The sequence below is a fragment of the Microcebus murinus genome, chromosome 5, assembly GCF_040939455.1.
Source record: "Microcebus murinus isolate Inina chromosome 5, M.murinus_Inina_mat1.0, whole genome shotgun sequence".
Classification (NCBI taxonomy): domain Eukaryota; kingdom Metazoa; phylum Chordata; class Mammalia; order Primates; family Cheirogaleidae; genus Microcebus; species Microcebus murinus.
The window spans coordinates 43,614,195-43,634,110 of NC_134108.1; the positions used below are offsets into that span (position 1 = coordinate 43,614,195).

General features: G+C 40.7%; 2 protein-coding genes across 3 annotated transcripts; both read left to right on the plus strand.

Annotated features, from left to right (window-relative positions):
- The first annotated feature begins 959 nt into the window (after positions 1 to 959).
- On the plus strand, positions 960 to 5,921 carry TSPYL1 (TSPY like 1). Of its 2 annotated transcripts, XM_012753154.3 has the most exons (2): positions 960 to 1,193; positions 1,308 to 5,921. In XM_012753154.3, the coding sequence occupies exons 1-2, from the start codon at positions 1,062 to 1,064 to the stop codon at positions 2,367 to 2,369; spliced, it is 1,194 nt and encodes a 397-aa protein (XP_012608608.2). In that variant the 5' UTR covers positions 960 to 1,061; the 3' UTR covers positions 2,370 to 5,921. The 2 variants fall into 2 exon arrangements, with proteins under 2 accessions (XP_012608608.2, XP_075859157.1); XM_076003042.1 differs by having other exon boundaries at positions 960 to 5,921.
- TSPYL4 (TSPY like 4) lies at positions 1,104 to 19,178 on the plus strand. Its single transcript, XM_076003041.1, has 3 exons — positions 1,104 to 1,193; positions 7,149 to 7,328; positions 14,992 to 19,178. Exon 3 carries the CDS (start codon positions 15,118 to 15,120, stop codon positions 16,456 to 16,458), a length of 1,341 nt encoding a protein of 446 aa, XP_075859156.1. The 5' UTR covers positions 1,104 to 1,193; positions 7,149 to 7,328; positions 14,992 to 15,117; the 3' UTR covers positions 16,459 to 19,178.
- The last annotated feature ends 738 nt before the right edge of the window (positions 19,179 to 19,916 follow it).

Sequence of the window (19,916 nt, forward strand, 5' to 3'; positions counted from 1 at the left end):
TGAAAAAGACACACATGTATTATTTTACAGCTCGAGAGGTCTATAGAGGTCATAAAATCAAAGTGTTGGCAGGGCTGAATTCCTTTGGAGGCCCTCAGGGAGATCCCATTGCTTCACCTTTGCGACTTCTAGAGGCTGCCTTCATTCCTAGGATCCCAGATCCTTCCTCTATCTTGAAAGCCAGCAACGCATCACCTGTCTTGCCTCTCTCCCTCCCTTCTTTCTCTCTCTCACCTCTGCTTTGGTCATCACATCTTCTGACACTCCTGCCTCCTTCTTATAAGGACTGTTGCAATTTCATAGGGCCAACCTGGATAATCCACGATAACAAATCCAGGGGGCAGGTAACAAAATTTAGCAAATTGATACCGGCTTAATTCCTGTCAATTTCATGCAGCACAAACTTTTATGCATATTATAAATTGAGGATCAGCAATGAATAATATACATCACTTTAGTGGTAAAAAGCTCCTGAGTAGCTTTTTCTCCCAGTAACGGTAGAGGCTAGAATATTTTCATGCCACTTTTACTTAAGGGAAACATTTTGGTATGCATCTTAGTTCAAAATAAAGAGATGACTTTTGATCCTAGCCATATGCAGTAAGAGGAAATAATTGATTTCCCTGCCTCAAAATATTGAAAACCAGAAAAACATTTTTCAGACACTGGACAGTAGGCAGTGTTAGGACTGCGATCCCTACAATTGCTCCAGTCTACACGCTGGGAGCAGTTTCCAGATAGATTGCAAGGAGGGTCGTCAATGCCTTTAGTCTCTGAGGACGACCTACATTTATTTATGTAGGTAAAATTACCGTTGCTGCTGGTTAAAATCACAAAACTAAAACTAAGAAAATACCCTTAACCGGCACGCAGCAGCAGACGCAGTCCGCAAACGCAGCGAGTTCTCGCGATACGGTGAGATTTGCAGTCCTGACGTCACCGCCACGGAGACGCTCGCGAGACTGGAGAGTGGGCGGTGCGAGCGGTGCGAGCGGCGGTTACCTCAGGGGCGGCTTCTGTGAGGAAAACAAACGTTATCCTCCAGTCGGCCGGATACCAATATGAGCGGCCTGGGTGGGGTCGAGAGGACCCCTCTCTCCCAAACCCGCAGCCTCACCGGTTCCGACCATGTCCCAGGAGGTCTGGACCCACACCAGTGCCTGAGCCTCCGCGACGAAACCGAGGCATCACAGGTGATGGCCGAGACGGGTGAGGGAAGCTTGGAGGCCGTCGCGTTCCCGTCGCTCCAGCTTTTAGGGGAGGGGGGCGTACCCCGGGATCCCGCTGACAGTGGCCCTACTCCTCAGGTCCGAGTCGGTGGCGGTGGCAGTCGTGTAGCTGTCGGAGCTGGGCAGGAAGAGGCTCTGCCTCCCACAGAGGTCCTGGAAGCAGCCTCCGTGTTGGCGGCAGCTGAAAACAGCATGAAAAACGGCTTTCAAGATGGAGGAAAGGCCCTAAAAACCTGTGGTGCGGAGAGGCTGTGGTCTGAGGTGATCCTGGGCGCGAAGGAGGAGGATGTGAAGTCCGAAGAGTGCGCCACCCTCCCAGTAGCAATGGATGACGAGGGCAGGGCTGAGGTGGTGGAGGTAGAAGGAGTGAAGGAGAACGAGGTGGCAGAAGATCCAATGGAGGTGGAGGAGAAGCCAGTAGGTGAAGAAATAGAAGTGGTGGAGGAAAACAGAGTGGTAGGAGAGGTGAAGGAGGAGGCAGGGCCCTGGCCTCTGAATGTGGCTCTCCGCATGGACCCTCTGGAGGCCATCCAACTGGAACTGGACACTGTGAATGCTCAGGCTGACAGGGCCTTCCAGCAGCTGGAGCACAAGTTTGGGCGGATGCGTCGACACTACCTGGAGCGGAGGAACTATATCATTCAGAACATCCCGGGCTTCTGGATGACTGCCTTTCGGAACCACCCCCAGTTGTCTCCCATGATTAGGGGCCAAGATGCAGAGATGTTAAGGTACATAACCAATTTGGAGGTGAAGGAACTCAGACACCCTAGGACTGGCTGCAAGTTCAAGTTCTTCTTTCGAAGAAACCCCTACTTCAGAAACAAGCTGATCGTCAAGGAATATGAGGTCAGATCCTCCGGCCGAGTGGTGTCTCTTTCCACCCCAATCATATGGCGCAGGGGACATGAACCCCAGTCCTTCATTCGCAGAAACCAAGACCTCGTCTGCAGCTTCTTCACCTGGTTTTCAGACCACAGCCTTCCAGAGTCTGATAGAATTGCTGAGATTATCAAAGAGGACCTGTGGCCAAATCCACTGCAGTACTACCTGTTGCGTGAAGGAGTCCGTAGACCCAGACGTCGCCCAATAAGGGAGCCAGTGGAGATACCCAGGCCCTTTGGGTTCCAGTCTGGTTAACATCTGTCCTTGAGAACACTGCACAAGGTCCCCTGTCACCACCTGATAGACCTGTGCTTGGGCAACAACAATGGGTATGCCTTCTACTTTTTTTTGTTTTTGGCTGACCTTTCTGCAGTCTCTCTCCTGGTTATTCAGTTTTCTCAGCCTCAAGATTTACAGTCATGGACATTCTTCTCCACAAGGTCTTCATGCTGTTCTGCATTACTGTCACGTGCTGTGTGGCCATGGTCCACAACACTTCTAAGCCAAGCAAATAATGCTGTATATTGTACTGCCTTTATCTGTACTGCTTGTGTTGGTTCCCAGGGCCTCTGGTCTGGTTACTATTACCTGGATGCCCGGCTTTATCTAGGAGCCCATTGTATCCATTCTGCTGCCTTTTGCTTGTACAGACACATGGCCTGTGGACATTACTAAGTATTTATGACATGTTAAGGGAGAGCAGCAGTGGGCCACTTGTTCTACGTGATTTATGTTACTCTATTGCTGTTCCTGTACTTCTGGTCACCTTTTACTATCTGCTACTGACTATGCCCACCTGCCAAGATCCCTCTCTACCCCGTTTCTTCTTTTCCTCCTATCTCATAAAAGAAAGAAAAAGAAAAAAGTGATAGCTTAGAAACCTCTGCAAAAGCAAGCTTTTTGGTTTATTTCAAGTATGGTTTCCAGAGACAGAAAGGTTATCCTGTAAAGTAGACTGTTAAAAGCTCCTTTTGTCCCCCTATGCTCTCTTTCCAGCTCCCTAGCCTAAAGCAACTCCTAGAGGGTTTAAAGGGATAGAGATCTAGATGGAATAAAAGATGAGATCTAGTTTATAACGGGTGGAAGAACTGAAGAGATTATGATGAATTCCTTAAGGAGGGGGAAAACTAACGGCTAGAGGCAGAAATAAGCCAGGTAAAAATTGGGTCTAAAGTGAAGACTGGGCTAAGAACCTTCAAGAAAGGGGTATTTACTCATCAATGGTGATGGGAGGAGAAATACTTCTCAGGATTGCTATAGAATTAAAGGGGGTTTGAGTATTAAAAACATTGTCTAGATGAAGGTTCTTTAAAAGAAACACAATGCAACTTTGAGTGTTTTCTCTCTTGTTTTTTTTGGAGGGGGGCTGTCATTTACCTTCTCTGAGCTTCAGTATTGCCATCTGCAAAATGTGGCTAAGTATGAAATCTTGTGCAGACTGCAGATGACGTAAATGTGTGCAGAGCACCGGGTGTTTAGTAAGTGCTGAGTAAATGGTTGCTACAGTTGTCATCACAACTACAGAGTAGCTGAGCCAGCCTGGGTGCATTGTCCAGTGCATGTTGCCTGGAATCACAAGCTTGTGGTTCAGTAAAGGAGGTAACTGTAGGGATGACCCAGCTCAGCCTCCTGAGCTGGCCTGACCATGGTGACATAGCACGTATTAGTTGGAGCCTGGGGGGTTGTACTCCTGGCCTCTGAACCCTCCAACCTCCTGTGCCTGCAGGGGGAGGGATCCTGTGAGCATTCCCAGTGCACACAGGCTGGGGAGGGTAGGCAGCAGAGTACTGTCTTACACTTCAAAGCCTTGGGCATCACGGGACATTCTTCCTGCCCCTGCTCACAGCTCAGGGTGCCCAGACTCACTCCTCAGGGTGCCCAGACTCACTCCATGCCGCCTCTGACCATCACAACAGACTTTGAGAACACCTGTAACCCAATTTATGTGGAAGATTAATACTGTGCTCTTATTTCTTATTACCAGTATTTAGTAAAATCTTATTTTCTGTTTCTGCTTATTGCAAAAATTGAGCAATACAAGCTTTCTTTTGCTTTCAGTTGGTAAAATTTAGAAGAATAACAGTCTTTACAGTATAGAGACATGAATATTCGTAACAGTTTTCAGCTTGTTCTTTCTGTTAAACTATATTCTTAGAACCATAGTTTGAATAACTCAGTCTTTGTTAGGCTTCTCAAATTGTTGTCTTTGTGGAAAAATAAGCAACAAAAAAGTGTGTGGTTTGATTGTCTTACTTGGTAATTTGCCCCAGTAACAACTTAGTAAATGATGTGTCTTTGTTCCTAAATTGCATAAATACTGTGAATTTACTCTGACAAATTGGAAGTGTACCATTGGCATATTTGTCTTCCTTTATATGCATGATGGTAGAATAAAAGCATGTAATTTTGCTAGATTTCTTTTTTCTCATCCTGCCTATAAATATGCTTGAATGAAATTGTTCAAGTTAATGTCAGATTATGGAATTATTAAAGTTGTTAAATGGACACCATAGGCATTATCCCAAAGGTAAGAAAATAGGATATAGTTCTGTACCTTCCAAGGTACGGAGGGTAGTTACTGCTGTTATTTTGCTTTAAAATGTTAAGAATTGCAGCTGCCTACTCAAGATGTCACTTTTTCCCACGTAGCTTATGTAGCATCACCACTCCTTCATGTCCTCAAATCCTCCATTTCTAGCTCTAAATGATATTCTTAGTCATTTAGGCTCTTCCCTTTAGTCACTTGTGCACTTAATAAGCAAACATGCAGGGAATACCTATCATATGTGATGTACTCTTCTGTTCCCATACTTTTTCATCTGTAAAAATTTATCATTTTCTTCAAACTTCTTACCACCCTTTGTCAAATCTTTCAAGGCCTGCCTTTGGTAACTCCTCTGCCTTATAGTCTAGCATAGGGAAGATAAACTATTTCTTTGTGTACTTTGTAGGGACCTCTGTTCTAGAAAATAATACATAATTTTTCATTATCGTGAACTCCATAAATGTTTATTAAGGTGTTCTGTTAGGCCTTGGGAAGATGATAAAGTCCTTCTCTTCATTGTTAAAGAATTGGGGGAGGACTGGTATGTAAACAAGTAATTGACACAGAGTGATACAGTGAAATAAAATAGAGATATATTTTCACATATTCACATTTTCACTCTCTCTCTTAACTAGTTTGGAAACTTCGTGAAATTGGAGATGGTGTGTACTTTATATCCCTCACTGCATCACATAGTGTTGCGTAGCATAGTTTTGCACATAGCAGATAAATAGTTATTGAATGACAGAATGAACAAGTCAGATGTGGAAAAAGAAAACCTAGTACTAAGATGTTTCATTATCTTAATGAGATAATGGAAAGAAGAACATGGTTTTCAAGGCATTTGTAAAAATGTCAAAAAGATTTGCAAAGCCATTTCTATGTAACAGCTAAATTTCTCATTTAGTAATTAGAAAAGGTCCAAATACTTTAACATTTATTGTTTCATGTGCCATTTTAACAGAGCATTACTTAGTTTAGGATAATCTTTTATGTACTTTGTATATTTTAAGGTGATGATTATGCTGGAGATAGAGTTAGACTTTAGACATGTGCTGACCAATACAGTAGCCTTTAGCCACCAGTGGCTATTGAAATCTTGAAATGTGGCTAGTGTAGATTGAGATCTGCTGTAAGTGGAAAATGCACACTGGATTTTGAAGACTTATGGGAAAAAGAATGTAAAATATCTCAATTTTTTCATACTGGTTGCATGTTGATAATATGACATTGGGTTAAATAAAATGTATTAATAAAATTCATTTTTCTTGTTTTTTTCCATTGTTTAATGTGGCTACTAGTAAATTCCTAATTATATAGGACACTGTGGCTCTAGACTTCCTGATAAATGTCTCAAAGCATATAAAATATCCGTAAAAATTAAACATGTTGCTACTTTGTGCTCGTGAAAATTTTTGGGGGAGTGATAGTAGTGCACAGTATCTTAATTTGGGTGATAATGCAGGTGTATCCATTTGTCAAAACTTGTCAAATTGTATACTTAAGATGCATACATTTTACTGTAAGTAAATTATATCTCAATAAATAAATTTTTAAATGTTGAGAATTAAACTAGAACTCCATTTACCCATCTCCAGTTTTTTGGCTTCTCTTCCTCTGTGGTTAAAAGTTGCTGACTTAAAATCTTATTTGCTAGTTCTTACTGTTGCATAATTTTATTTATTTAAGACAAGAATCTGACCTTGGGTAGAGTGCTAGTGGCATCGTCATAGCTCATTGCAACCTCAAACTCCTGGGTTCAAGGGATGCTCCTGCCTCAGCCTCCCAGGATGCTGGGACTACATGCATGTGCCACTATGCCTGGCTAATTTTTCTCTTGCTCAGGCTGATCTAGAACTGACCTCAAGGGATCCTCCCACCTCAGCCTTCCAGAGTGCTAGGATTACAGGCATGAGCCACTGTGCCTGCCCACATAGTTTTGTTTATAATTCCAATCTTGGAGTTATTTTTTAGCATTTCTTTCACATTTCTGGGTCAAAATTGGTCTTTCTAAAGATTCTCTAAACTTTCAAACTAAGAAGTCTGTCATTCTCTGGTCACTGAAGTGAAGTCTGCTTAGGGCATATTGTCCTGTAAATAGTACTGACATACTTAAAGATAGTCTCCCTGGAGCATTCTCAAGAGTCTCTGACCTTCCCTTTGCATTTCTGAACATTGAGATGCTCACGAGGCCAGGTGTGTTTGCTCACACCTGTAATCTTAGCACTCTGGAAGGCCAAGGCAGGATAATACCTTGAGGTCCAGAGTTCTAGACCAGCCTGAGCAAGAAGGAGACCTGGTTTCTAGGAAAAAAAAAAGGAAAAGTTAGCCAGGCGTGGTGTTCCAGTTTGAGCTCCTTGGGAGGCTGAGGCAGGAGGATGGCTTGAGCTCCGTGAGTTTATGATGATGCCACTGCACTCCAGCAGGGCTACAGAGTCTCAAAAAAAAAAAAAAAAAATTCACAAGACATTTCTCTTTGACTTCTGCAGCTCCAACCTACTGTTCGCTATTACTCTAAAGCAGTGGATCACAGAGCGTGGTCTGCAGACCAGCAGCATCAACCACCTGGATTTTGTTAGACATGCAGATTTTCAGATCCCACAACTGACCTACTGAAACAGAAACTCTGGAGGTGTGGCCTAGCAACCAGATTTTAACCAGTGCGCCAGGTGATTCTGATGCATGTGAACTAATATTTGGAAATCATTGCCCTAGACTCTATTGCTGCTTCTGCTTCATCTCCAGTTTATTCTGTTTCCTAATTAAGTTTTCATTTTAGCCCATTTACCAATATTATTAATCACAATGAGTTCCCTGCCCCATGGAGTCACAATGTGAACTTTCGATATCCAACTCAAGTACATATCTCTGTCTTTATAATTTCAACAAATTACTAGTTATATCAGGAACTTCATGTATCCTCTCATTTTGTAATCCTATAGTTTTTGTTTTGCTATCTCCATTTAATGGATAAGGAAATAGAGGCTTGGCAAACAGAAGTACATTACCCAAGATGTAAGTAACATAGGCTGCATTCAATTAAGCTTTCTTATTTCAAGCTAAGATACCTTGCACCATATCACAGCAGCCTATAATTAATTTTGCCAATTAAATATATCTAAAATCCTAATTACTAGTATGAATAACTTGGTCTTAGTTGAAAGTTATTCCTAATCCATTCATGAATAGCTTTTGAAAGGGATTTTATTTATATTTATGTATGTTAACTATATTTATGTATGTTAACCAAATCCTATCAGATTATAACTTTACTATTTTTAAAAAGGTGATTTTTGATATTTACTGCCTGAATTAAATAGTTTGGTTGTACTTTCCCTCAGAAGAACAGAATGGACCAGATCATTTTAATATTAATCTGGCTGCTAAGATGTAAAGAACTGTTGCTATAAGTAAGAAATGCAGATAATGTGTATTTATTGAGGTTTAATTTAGTCAATAGAGTGATTACTTATAACAGGCATTTAGTACTTAAATATCATCTTCTTTGCTGAACTCTAATTTCACTTAGGACAATAAATACAATTAAAAGTTGTGTTTATGTGGCTCTAAAAACAGGTACATGGTAGTCTAGGTGCTGTTGTAGTCAGCCATTTTATCTAATGGCCAGACTTCTCTGAGTTTAATCTGGAGTCAATTTTGGCATATCCTCTCCAATTTCATCAGCAGTGAGGTAAATGTAATTTCAAGAGGAGCATTGGGCACTGAATATAAGGCATGCATAGGCTTGTTTACTTATATCCTTATGGCTCCCAGAAATAGAGTGGTTATAAGATGTAATCATCTTTTATTTCAGTACCCTATTTTTCCAGATAATTTTCTTTTCCCAAGAAATTTTTGCTTTCTATTTATTTGTATTTAGGCCTTCTTTACTAAACTATAAGTCTATCAGAGCAGAGACTGTGTCTTTTTCATCTTTATATCTCACATTTCTTAGCATGTTAGATGTTTAGTTGGAATGTGATTTCAGACACTGTGTTCCAGCCTTGATCCAGTATTGGTGAACTGAATGTATTGATCCATTCATTATAAGCAAAGATTTTGAGGTCAAACTTGGTTTGAAATCCAGATTCTGTTCCTCACTTAGAATGTGACTTTGAGGAAGGAAGTCTGCTTAAAATCTTATATTAAAAGCATATATTTCACAAAGCTAATTTTTTTCTTAAGGTGTTTTATAAGTCTTTAAAGTGATGATTATGTGGTGATTATGTTGAATAAGGTAGTGAGGCACTTTAGTTCTAGCAATAAACTTTTTTGTTCCCTAACAACTAGAAATACCATATGTCTAGGATCTTTCAGAAGTAGCTAATGGTGAACAAGTATTATGTCCCAATGTTTTACGTTTTAGATTATTAAAATCGTATCCTACCTGGACCAATTCAACTCTTCTTTTCTTCCACAAAGCTTTCATTTGTTGCTTCATTCTACATGAATGTCTTTTGTTATTGAACTTCTATATACTTACAGTTTTATAATAGAATTTGACATTGATTTTTTACTGTCTGCAATATTGTCTGTTTAATGTAGCTAAAGCTAATGATAAAAATGAGTAAGTCAGCTTCTATTTGTTGAAAGCTCATTGTGATTAACACTTCATAGATATCTCATTTCATCTTTATGATAGTCCTGTAAATTAAGTTTTTTTTTTTTTTTTTTTTTGAGACAGAGTCTCACTCTGTTTGCCTGGACTAGAGTGCCGTGGCATCAGCCTAGCTCACAGCAACCTCAAACTCCTGAGCTCAAGCAATCCTTCTGCCTCAGCCTCCAGAGTAGCTGGGACTACAGGCATGCGCCACCTTGTCCGGCTAATTTTTTCCATATATTTTTAGTTGGCCAATTAATTTCTTTCTATTTTTAGTAGAGACAGGGTGTTGCTCTTGCTCAGGCTGGTATTGAATTCCTGATCTCGAGTGATCCACCTGCCTCGGCCTCCCAGAGTGCTAGGATTTACAGGCGTGAGCCACCACACCTGGCCATTACGTTTTATTATATTCATTTTATATATGAGGAAATTATGACTTAGAGATGTGAAGTGATTTGCCCAAATCAAACAGCTAGTAAATATCAGAACTGGGATTTGAAGCCAGATCTGACTCATTTCAAAATGTGTTTCTTTAACTAGCTTATAAAGGTTTAAGGTTTTCAGGTCAGAACCCTGTTTCTGGTTTCCCAGAAGATTGGGGAAAACAGAGCCATATGAGATTTTCTTTTGCCAAGTATTATCACAGGAAGCCATCACAACTACAGAAAACTGAAAAAATTTTAATTTTGTAAGAGTGATAGCCTAGAATAAAGATTATGTTTCACTCTTAATAATACATAAAGTACCAAATTTATGTTGAAAAACTATGCCATAATTCTTTTAGTGAACATATGGTCTATAATTGCTGTAAATATTTTCTTTACAGTAACTTTAACTTCAAAGGCAAACTAGGATCACATTATCATCTTGCAGACCACTTCCTCCCTCTAGTGACCAGGAAGGGGAATACCAAGCATTTACAGTAACAGATACTGTGTGTGTACCACTCTCTAGGGGGTGTTTGGGAAATTTTGGAGAGTAATTTTGATTATTACAATGAATGGAGGTGTGACTGGCATTCATTAAGGGCATTAGGGATGCTAGACATCCTGCAATGTAAGGCACGGTGCCCTATATTAAATAATTATCCAGCTGTAAACATTCATGTAGATGAGAAACCTATTAATTATTATTTAAGCCTAGAACATAGCATTACTGTCATTTGTCCCTTGATGGGGATAAGTTCTGAGAAATGCATTGTTAGGCAATTTCATCATTGTGCCAACTTTGTAGAGTGCAGTTATACAAACTTAGATCGCATAGCCTGCTACATACCTAGGCTATATGGTATAGCCTATTGCTCCTAGGCTGCAAGCCTGTACAACATGTTACTGTACTGAATTCTGTGGGCAATAGGAACACAATGGTAAGTGTTCATGTAACTAAGCATATCTAAACATAGAAAAAGTACAGTAAAAATATAGTACAAAAGATAAAAGATGGTACACATGTATAGGATACTTACCATGATTGGAGCTTACAGGACTGGAGATTGCTCTGGGTGAATCAGTGAGTAGTGAGTGAATGTGAAGGCCTAGAACATTACTGTATTCTGTTGTAGACTTTATAAACACTGTGTACTTAGGCTACACTAAGCTTATTTTAAAATATTTTTCCTCAATAATAAATTAACCTTAGCTTACTGTAACTTTTTAACTTTATAAACGTTTACTTTTTTTTTTTTAACTTTTTCACCCCTTTGTAATAACACTTAGCTTAAAACACATTGCACAGCTGTACAAAAGATATTTTCTTTCTTTATATCTTTATTCTATGAGCTTTTTTCTAACTTTAACTTTTTAGTTTTTATAGTTTTCACAACTTTTTGGTAAAAACTAAGACACAAATACACAGATCAGGCTAGGCTTATGCAGGTTCAGGATCATTAATATCATTGTCTTCCACCTCTACATCTTGTTTCACTGGAAGGTCTTCAGGGGCAATTGCACAGAGTTGTCATCTTTTACAATAGCATGCCTTCTGTAATATTTCCTGAAGAACCTGCCAGCGACTGATCGTAGCTCACTGCAGCCTCCTGGGCTCAAGCAATCAGCCCACCTCAGCCTCCCGAGTAGCTGTGATTACAGGCTTGCACCACCAAACCCAGCTAATTTTTTAATTTTAATTTTTTGTAGAGACAGGGTCTTGGTATGTTGCCCAGGCTGGTCCTTGCCTCAAGCGATCCTCCTGTCTCAGCCTCCCAAAATACTGGGATTATAGATGTGAGCCACCGCACCTGGCCTATGCCTTGAATAATTTTAATGATAACATTTCTTTATAGAATGTCCCACCACCATTTATAAGAGTGTTCTGGGACTTTTTTTCCCCCTAAGCCACTAGTAGCCATTATGCAAATTTTGTTAGTATAATGAATATATATAACCAGAAACTATATCATTCTGAAAAACAAACTGCTGTTCAAAAGAGTATCAATAGGGGATATTTCATACATTTTCCAATATTTACTATATATTTAAGGAAAGCCATTCCTATTTGACTGTATTAAATTATGTCTGAACTTCTTTTAAACTCCTTATCTCCTGGCAAATGAAAATTACCTCATAGATTCTCATGGCATTTTCTATAAATATTTTTCCACTGGGTCATAAGTTACTGATGTACGTTTTCGGTGCAGTGAGGTTTATTGTCAATTTCTAATAGAACAGGTTGTATTGTGTACAAAAATGTCCTATATCCTAATGAGCAAAATTTTAAAATATGACTCATAGCTACAATGTGTATCGACCCAACTCAGAATGAAAGACTGCCATAGTCTTAACATTCATTTTGGTAAATGTTTTTAAAATTTTCATTTAAATTCAAAATTTCACTTAAATCATCAAGTTTAATGAAAACATTCTATGAGATAGTCACTGGACTATACTACAGTAGATGCTAAGGAAGAAGCTGCCATGTAGCTATCATTATCCAATTGGGATGAGGAGACTGACCATGCAATAACCAAGAAAGTTAAAGATTAGAGGATAGATAAGTACAGTCAATCACCTTATAACAAGATTTTGATCAATGACACACCACATTAGTCCCATAAGATTATTATACCATATTTTTACTGTACCTTTTTTATGTTTGGATATGCATAGAGACACAATTGCCAATTAATAGAGGCTGTCTGGAAAGTATCCAGTCATTGTTAATATAAGGAGAACAGTTTGCATGACATCAATGTAACCAGGCAGCCAAGGAGAGTGGACTGGAATGCACGTGTGTGAACAAAGACAACTTTACTGTACTAGTCAGTGGGGCCCTAGACTGTGTTGAGTGAGGAGCATGTGTACTGTGTGGCCATCACATTCAAAATGACTGAGTGAGTAGGGCAACAAATCTGCATCAAGTTTGCGTTAAGCTTGAACATTCCTCTGTGGAAACTATTCGGATGATTCAGCAGGCTTTTGGACGATGCAATGAGTGCAGTGCCCTCAATGAAAATGTGGCACAGATGCTTCAAAGGTGGTTGAGAGTCTGTTGAAAGTGATCCATGTTCTGGATGGCTGCAACAAGCCAAACAACTAAGAATGTTGAACATGTAAGGGTTAGGTTAAGAGATGCTGGGAGAACTGCATAAGGTTCCAAGGTACCTACTTTGAAGGGGAATGAGGCATCGTTATCCTATATAAATGTTTCTTCTATCTTGTATACACCTGAACTTAGGTGTTTTTTTATTTTTATTTTTTTTAAGATTCAGAGTCTCCCTCTGTTATAAGGCTGGTGTGCAGTGGGGTTATCATAGCTCACTGTAGTCCTGAACTCTTGGGCTCAGGCAATCTTCCTGTCTCAGCCTGCCATGTAGCTAGGACTATAGGTGTATGCCACCATGCCCTGCTCATTATTTTTTGTAGAAAAGGGGTCTTATTATGTTGCCCACGCTAGTCTCAAACTTCTGTTCTCAAGTGATCTCCTGCCTTGGCTTCCCAAAATTCTGGGGTTACAGGTGTGAGCCACCGCATCTATCCTAAACTGAGTTTTAAAGAATGGGCAGGCTTTTATGAGTGAAAAATCATTCAGGTGACAGGAATAATCAAAGCTAGAGACAGGGATGTTTTGAATAGTAGAGATATAAATCTTTTAAAAATCTTGGTACACATAAAGAGAAAAAACTTCACATGGAATTTCATAATTTTCTGTATAGTTTTATAATTGCAAATATTTTTTCCCCCCTGCATGGCAAAGGAACTTTCATGCATTTGCTGCTTCTCTTCATCTTGGTTCAGGTTATATATAATCCAAGAGAATTACTTCAACAGTGCAACAATTCTTTAAGAACAGAAATGAAGCAGAGCAATGTCAAAGAATAACACAAAGTCAAAAAGTCAATTATAGCACATTTTATTTGTTTACCAAGTCAATACATGATTGACTTCACCTCTCAAATGCATAAAGAGAATTTTTTTAAGAGTAAGAGGAAAGAGGGAGAGAAAAATCATTGCTTTCTGTGAGCAAATCAGGTTTTCATGGGATAACTGATTTGCTGGCAGGCAATCTGGACACACTGTCCTTCAGTGTCCTTGAGACTAGCATACAAAAAAACCATGTGTCGCAGGCTGCTTCTCTGTATTGTCTGCCACTGTCTTTCCATCAGCGCTTCATACTTAATTGAACCAGGTCTACTAGAAGTCTCAGTATCTGTGCTGTGTTTTTCTAAATCCTTTATCTCTAAATTGCCTGTGCCCTTCTTTGAAAGTGATCATAATCTCTGGTGCTCAAAATGGAGTTTCTATTACAAGGAGTTATAACCATAATTGTTTATTCTAACATAAATTTAAGATGTTAAGCATTAATATGCAAAATTTAAGTTTCCCTTTGGTCTTCCCTTTCTCTAGGGATTAACACTATTATTCTCCAAAAAAACGAATACACAGTAGTGATGTCACTATCAAATGAATTCTATGAGCTAACTCCAATAGACAATAACTAACCTTTATTTTAAAGTAAATATTTTAAGAGACAATAGCTTAGGTGCCTGCAAATAGCTGATTATTTCTTTTTTCCTGCAGCGAATTACCACAGGAACAAATTTTGGCAAATATTTGCTGGCTTCATGCCCACAGGATTTATGAAGCAGGAACTACTTTTAGATTAAGATTATAGCCTGAGGAAAAGCAACATATAATGTGCATTTTAGAAATGAAAACCCATTGAGATCATAGTTCTTTCAGTAATGTTTAAAGGACAAATTTGTGTACGTGTGTTAAGTCACCTCTTAAATAAGGAGAAACATTTTGCTTTTCATAATAGTTAAAAGAGGAGGGAATATTGTCCAATTGCTTCATAGAAATTAGCCAAAGTACATAAACTTTAAAATCTGTAAGGCAATTGAAATAATCCCTTATTATGTCTTGTTAGTATGAAAGACGTTTCCCTTTCAGCTGCTCCCAATTTTTAAAAATTATCACACTTAAGTCATATTTGACGGCTCTCTAAAAAAAATCACACTCTGCGCATCTCAGTTCTTTGGTAATAGCCATGAATCCATACCTTAAAGAAGAAAGGCCTGTGAGTTGGTGAATCCACTTTCCTGTTTGTGAGAAACAGCTACAGCTAACTGACTTGAATAGACAATGACTAACCTTTCTAATCCTTAAATATTTTAAGAGACAATAGCTTAGGTGCCTTAGAAATTCATTAAGAAGCTTACAAATCCACATTAACAAAGTTCTCACATGTTTCAGTCTGGTCTACATCCATTTATGTAAGCCAAATTTCTTTTCCAGACCGATTAAATTCACATTTTGTCACAAGACAAAGGATTACGCTTGATTGATAAGCATAATCACCGCACTGGCTCAGCGAATTCTCGCGCGATGTAAGACGCTCCTGAGCTGACATCACCGGTTGCCATGGCAGCACCCGCCCGAGTGGAAAAGAGGGGTGGCGCTACAGCATCCCGCAGAGTGCGGCTGCTGCGGAAGATAAGGGACGTTCCTTCTACCGTTAGCCTGATTTCTCCCAAAATGAGCGGCCTAGACGGAGGCAACAAGCTCCCTCTCGCTAAAACCGGCGGTCTCGCCACTGCCGACCATGCCCCAGGAGATCCGGACCTAAACCAGTGCCAGGGGCTGCCTGAGGAAACCGAGGCGGCACCGGCGATGGCGAATGCAGGTGAGGGCAGTTTGGAGACCGCTGCGGGGGGAGGTGCACTCGGGGAGCCTGTGGAGTGTGGCTTCGCATTCTGCATCCGAGTTGCCGGGAGCCGCGGCGGTGCAGCGACTGAAGCTGGAAAGGCGCCTTCCACAAAAAGCCTGGAAGCAGCCTCAGCCTCCGCGGCGGCTGACGACAGCCAGAAAAATGGCTGTCAGCGTGGAGAGCCCCGCGGCCCTGCCGAGCAGAAGGCTCTAGAAGCCTGTGGCGCAGCGGGGTTGGGGTCTCAGATGATGCCTGGGAAGAAGGCCAAGGAAGTGATGACTAAAAAGTGCGCCATCTCAGCGGCAGCGGAAAAGGAGGGAGAAGCAGGGGCAGTGATGGAGGAAAAGAAGGTGGCACAGAAGGAAAAAAAGGCGGTAGGAGGAGTGAAAGAGGAGGCGCGGCCCAGGGGCCCGAAAATCAATAACTGCATGGACTCTCTGGAGGCCATCGATCAAGAGCTGTCAAACGTGAATGCCCAAGCTGACAGGGCCTTCCTTCAGCTGGAGCGCAAGTTTGGCCGGATGCGAAGGCTCCATATGCAGCGCAGAAGTTTCATTATCCAAAATATCCCAGGTTTCTGGGTCACCGCCTTTCGAAACCACCCCCAGCTGTCACCTATGATCAGTGGCCAAGATGAAGACATGATGAGGTACATGATCAATTTGGAGGTGGAGGAGCTTAAACACCCCAGAGCAGGCTGCAAATTCAAGTTCATCTTTCAGAGCAACCCCTACTTCCGAAATGAGGGGCTGGTCAAGGAATATGAGCGCAGATCCTCTGGCCGGGTGGTGTCTCTTTCCACTCCAATCCGCTGGCACCGGGGCCAAGACCCCCAGGCCCATATCCACAGGAACCGGGAAGGGAACACTATCCCCAGTTTCTTCAACTGGTTCTCCGACCACAGCCTTCTAGAATTCGACAGGATTGCAGAGATTATCAAAGGAGATTTGTGGCCCAATCCCCTCCAATACTACCTGATGGGTGAAGGGCCCCGTAGAGGCCCACCAAGGCAGCCAGTGGAGAGCCCCAGGTCCTTCAGATTCCAGTCTGGCTAATCTCTGCCCTGTGAGAAGCTTCTACACGAGTTTCCTTACCACTTCCTCTTGGGCCTATGCTTGGCCAACAGCATGCAGTCTTCTCTCTTCTTTCTCTTAATACTGTGGATTATTTCGTCCTTTGATTCTTCTGAATCTTCAGTAATCAGTTGAAAGATTGTTGCTTACATGCCTGTGTTCTTTCTCCTCTGAACCTTCATGCTGTTCTACATCGTATTAACATGTTCCAAGTGCAACGTCTTCTGCTTTCATGCCAAGTACATGATGCTGTAGATATACTGTACAGTACTGCCTTTCTTTGCATGGCTTGGCCCCTGTTTGTGACATGGTCTTTTTCCAGGTTTTTAAGTGGTTCTCTACCACAGGAAGCTTGATCTATCTTTACAAATAACTAGCTGGGCTTCGTACTTTATGCTGGCTGTGCTCGTGGTACCCATGTACTTATGTTGAGTTTCTCCACTGCAAGATGAAACTGATATCCCAACCCAGCCATCAACCTAATTGGACATTCCAGTCTACCACTAACTAGATCCCAGCTGCCTTCCTGGACCTGTGCCATCTGCCTTGCTGGTTATCTGGTAGAACAAGCTGGTGACTGGTGGGTGACTGCTGGGCCAAATGAGGTAACAGAGGAGAAGTGTTGTATGTTATTATGTTGGTTTTCCTGTACGTTTGGTTATTCTGCATCGTGACCAGCTGCTGGTGAGTATGAAGGCCTGTGCTATAGCCCATTCCTACTTGCTCTCACCTTCTCGTTGAGCTTTGCTCAGGCCACCATTGTCTGCCTCCTCTATCTGTGGACTTAAGCTCCCAGGCAGCACACAGGAAACTCCTGTTCCCCACCAGGTTGGGCATTAGGTGACAATGCCCACAACACACAGTCCCTGCCAGCAGTTAGCCTTTCTGACCCATAACCAACAAACCACTCTTGATCTGGGCAACCTCTTTCCCCCTCTTGCATCTACTTGCCACATGGGCACATTGAGGAAGTAGTATTTCAGGAATGTGAGGCTTATTATGTCCCTTCCTTTCTCCCTCCCTCCAAAGCATTTACAGCTCAGAAAGAGAAAACAAAACTGGCAAAGCAGGCTTTTTGTTTAATTTGCTCTCTCCTTGATTATGTCTAAAGAGACAAATGTATCCTAAAATAGACTCCGGATCTCTTAATGTCCTCATTTCTCTGCCCTACTTCCTTTAGTAAGGTCTGAAAGTTTCAAAGAGAGACCTATAGTTTAATTGTTTAGTTATAGGCATTGTTCTTTTAAGCTAATTTTGACATCCTCGCCTTTTTTTCTTAGTAATTCTACCAAAACCTGTGTGTTTGTTGAGCTTTAGTTTGAGAATATGGGAGGAGAGAGAAGGGCCTTGTAGTGATGAATTCAGGACAGGCCCTGAGCAGGATGTGAGCTAAAGCAATGAAAACTTAGCTTTACTCTCCTTTTCTAAACATAGAATTCTTTTTGGGGCTGTTGACTGCTTAGAAATGACCCTTGGATAGCATTTTACAGGTCACCCCTGTCCTCTGTACTATATTATTAGCAACCTGGTGTCTCTTGGGCCTCCATCCTACTGCTTGGCTTTCTTAGCCCTCAGTCCTTAGCTTCTGTATTTCCTTCCCTGTGTCTTTCCTAACAAATGAGCAAGCAGGCTGCAGTCTGGATCTTGGGAGATCCCAAGCCTCCTCCTAGGGCTTAAAGGCATGGGTGGCATCGTTTGGATTTCCAGGACAAGGTCCAGGAGGTAGGACAAGGGCACTGTCAGGGCCATCTTAGTTGTGAGTGTGTGTGATGGTGATGACCATCCACTCTTACCCTTTCCTCTTCTGTTTTGGAGGCTTGACCTGAGCTCCCTGAGGGTTTAGGAGGTCTGGACACAAGCCATGGGTGGAAAGGGTGGTCTAGGATGGGAAATTGAGTAAAAGTCTAGAAGCAGAAATGAGCCTGCCGTGGATTGGGCTTGGAAAGGCCCACAGCAAAGACTGAAACCCTGCAGGATCAGGGGAGGGAGGGGAGGCCTCTGAGGCACTTCCCAGGGTAGAGGTGGGAGAATCAAAGGGGTTGGGATTTAGTATGCTTGGAGGAGGGTTTTCCTCTAGTTTTTCCTAATTCCTTGAATTCACAAGTAGATTTTTGTAAACAAAAATGTAAGTCTGGATGTTTTCTCTCTATTATTCTGGGAGTGACCTTTATATATGTGGAAGATTAATAGTATATGCTCCATATTTCAATGTTTTTTTAAGTAAAATGCTATTCTTGTCTCCATTTCAGCCTACTGGCAAAATTGATGTTTACAGGCCTTTTTGCTTGCAATTGAGAACATGTGCAAAAATATCAAATTTGTATCTTGTGCTGTATGAAGACTAATGTGAATATTCACTAATATATTAGCTTGTTCTGGTCTCTGTTCATATATAGCTATATTCTTAGAAATATAATTTGAATAATGTCATCTTCAAATAGTCTGAAGATTTGTTGCTACGTCATGTGAAAGTAATCTCAAAAAGAAAATATATAACTCTATTGTCTTACTTGGTATTTCTTGCCCTAGTAATAATGTACTTGACATTTATGTTCCTAACCAGTTGTAAGTACTAGTAGAATTGCTCTGTCAAACTAAATGAAGATCATTAGTACTTTTGTCTTCTCCTATGTGCTTGAAGGAAAAATATGTCACTACTGTATTTCTTGTTTTCACCAAATAATAAAAATAAATTAAAAGTTTTGTGTTGTCTACATTAATTAAAGGTTGGGAAATCATTAGTTATCAAATGATTGCAGTTACCACAGTAACCATCATTCTGAAAGTTAAAAAAAAAGGTAATAGCCACCAAACCTTCTAAGATTTTTTGCTCGAAAAAAGGGTAAATAAAAGCTGTACTGCATACTCATGAACATATACATTTGTAGTCTGATGTTTGCTGCATATAAATGAAATTGTTTGTTCCCTGCAGTAAATGCACCAATGGGACTTTAAATATTATACTCATGGAATTTAGCTGCTAAGAACTGTAAAGAACTGTTGACATTGTAGTTAAATTCAGAGTGTTTTTTTTTTTTTTTTAAACTTGGTGAATGCTTTTAACAGACACTTAGTAATTTACTCCTTCTTATTTATTTATTTGAGACAGGCTTATCTCACTGTGATCACAGCTCACTGCAGTCTTAAACTCCTGGGCTCAAAGCACCTTCTTTATTAAACTTTGTTAAATTTTATGAAACTTTGACCCTTACCAAGAAAGTACGTAGGCCAAAGTACTAAGAAAGTAAAATAAAGTTTGTTTGTCTTTTTCCAAGAGTCTGTGAAAGGAGTATGTGGTGCAAGAAACTGTCAAGCAGTCTGTGTGCTTTTGTAGGTGTCATTCTAAATAATGATCTGACTTCTCTATATAGGCCCAGATATCTATCTCCCACTAAGTTAACTCGAAGATGACTTTTCATTCATTACTCCTGCCTTTTGGT

What these genes read in the sequence shown, in the direction of transcription:
- TSPYL4 (XM_076003041.1), top strand. Translation starts at nt 15,118, where the DNA reads ATGGCAGCACCCGCCCGAGTGGAAAAGAGGGGTGGCGCTACAGCATCC.
- TSPYL1 (XM_076003042.1), top strand. Translation starts at nt 1,062, where the DNA reads ATGAGCGGCCTGGGTGGGGTCGAGAGGACCCCTCTCTCCCAAACCCGC.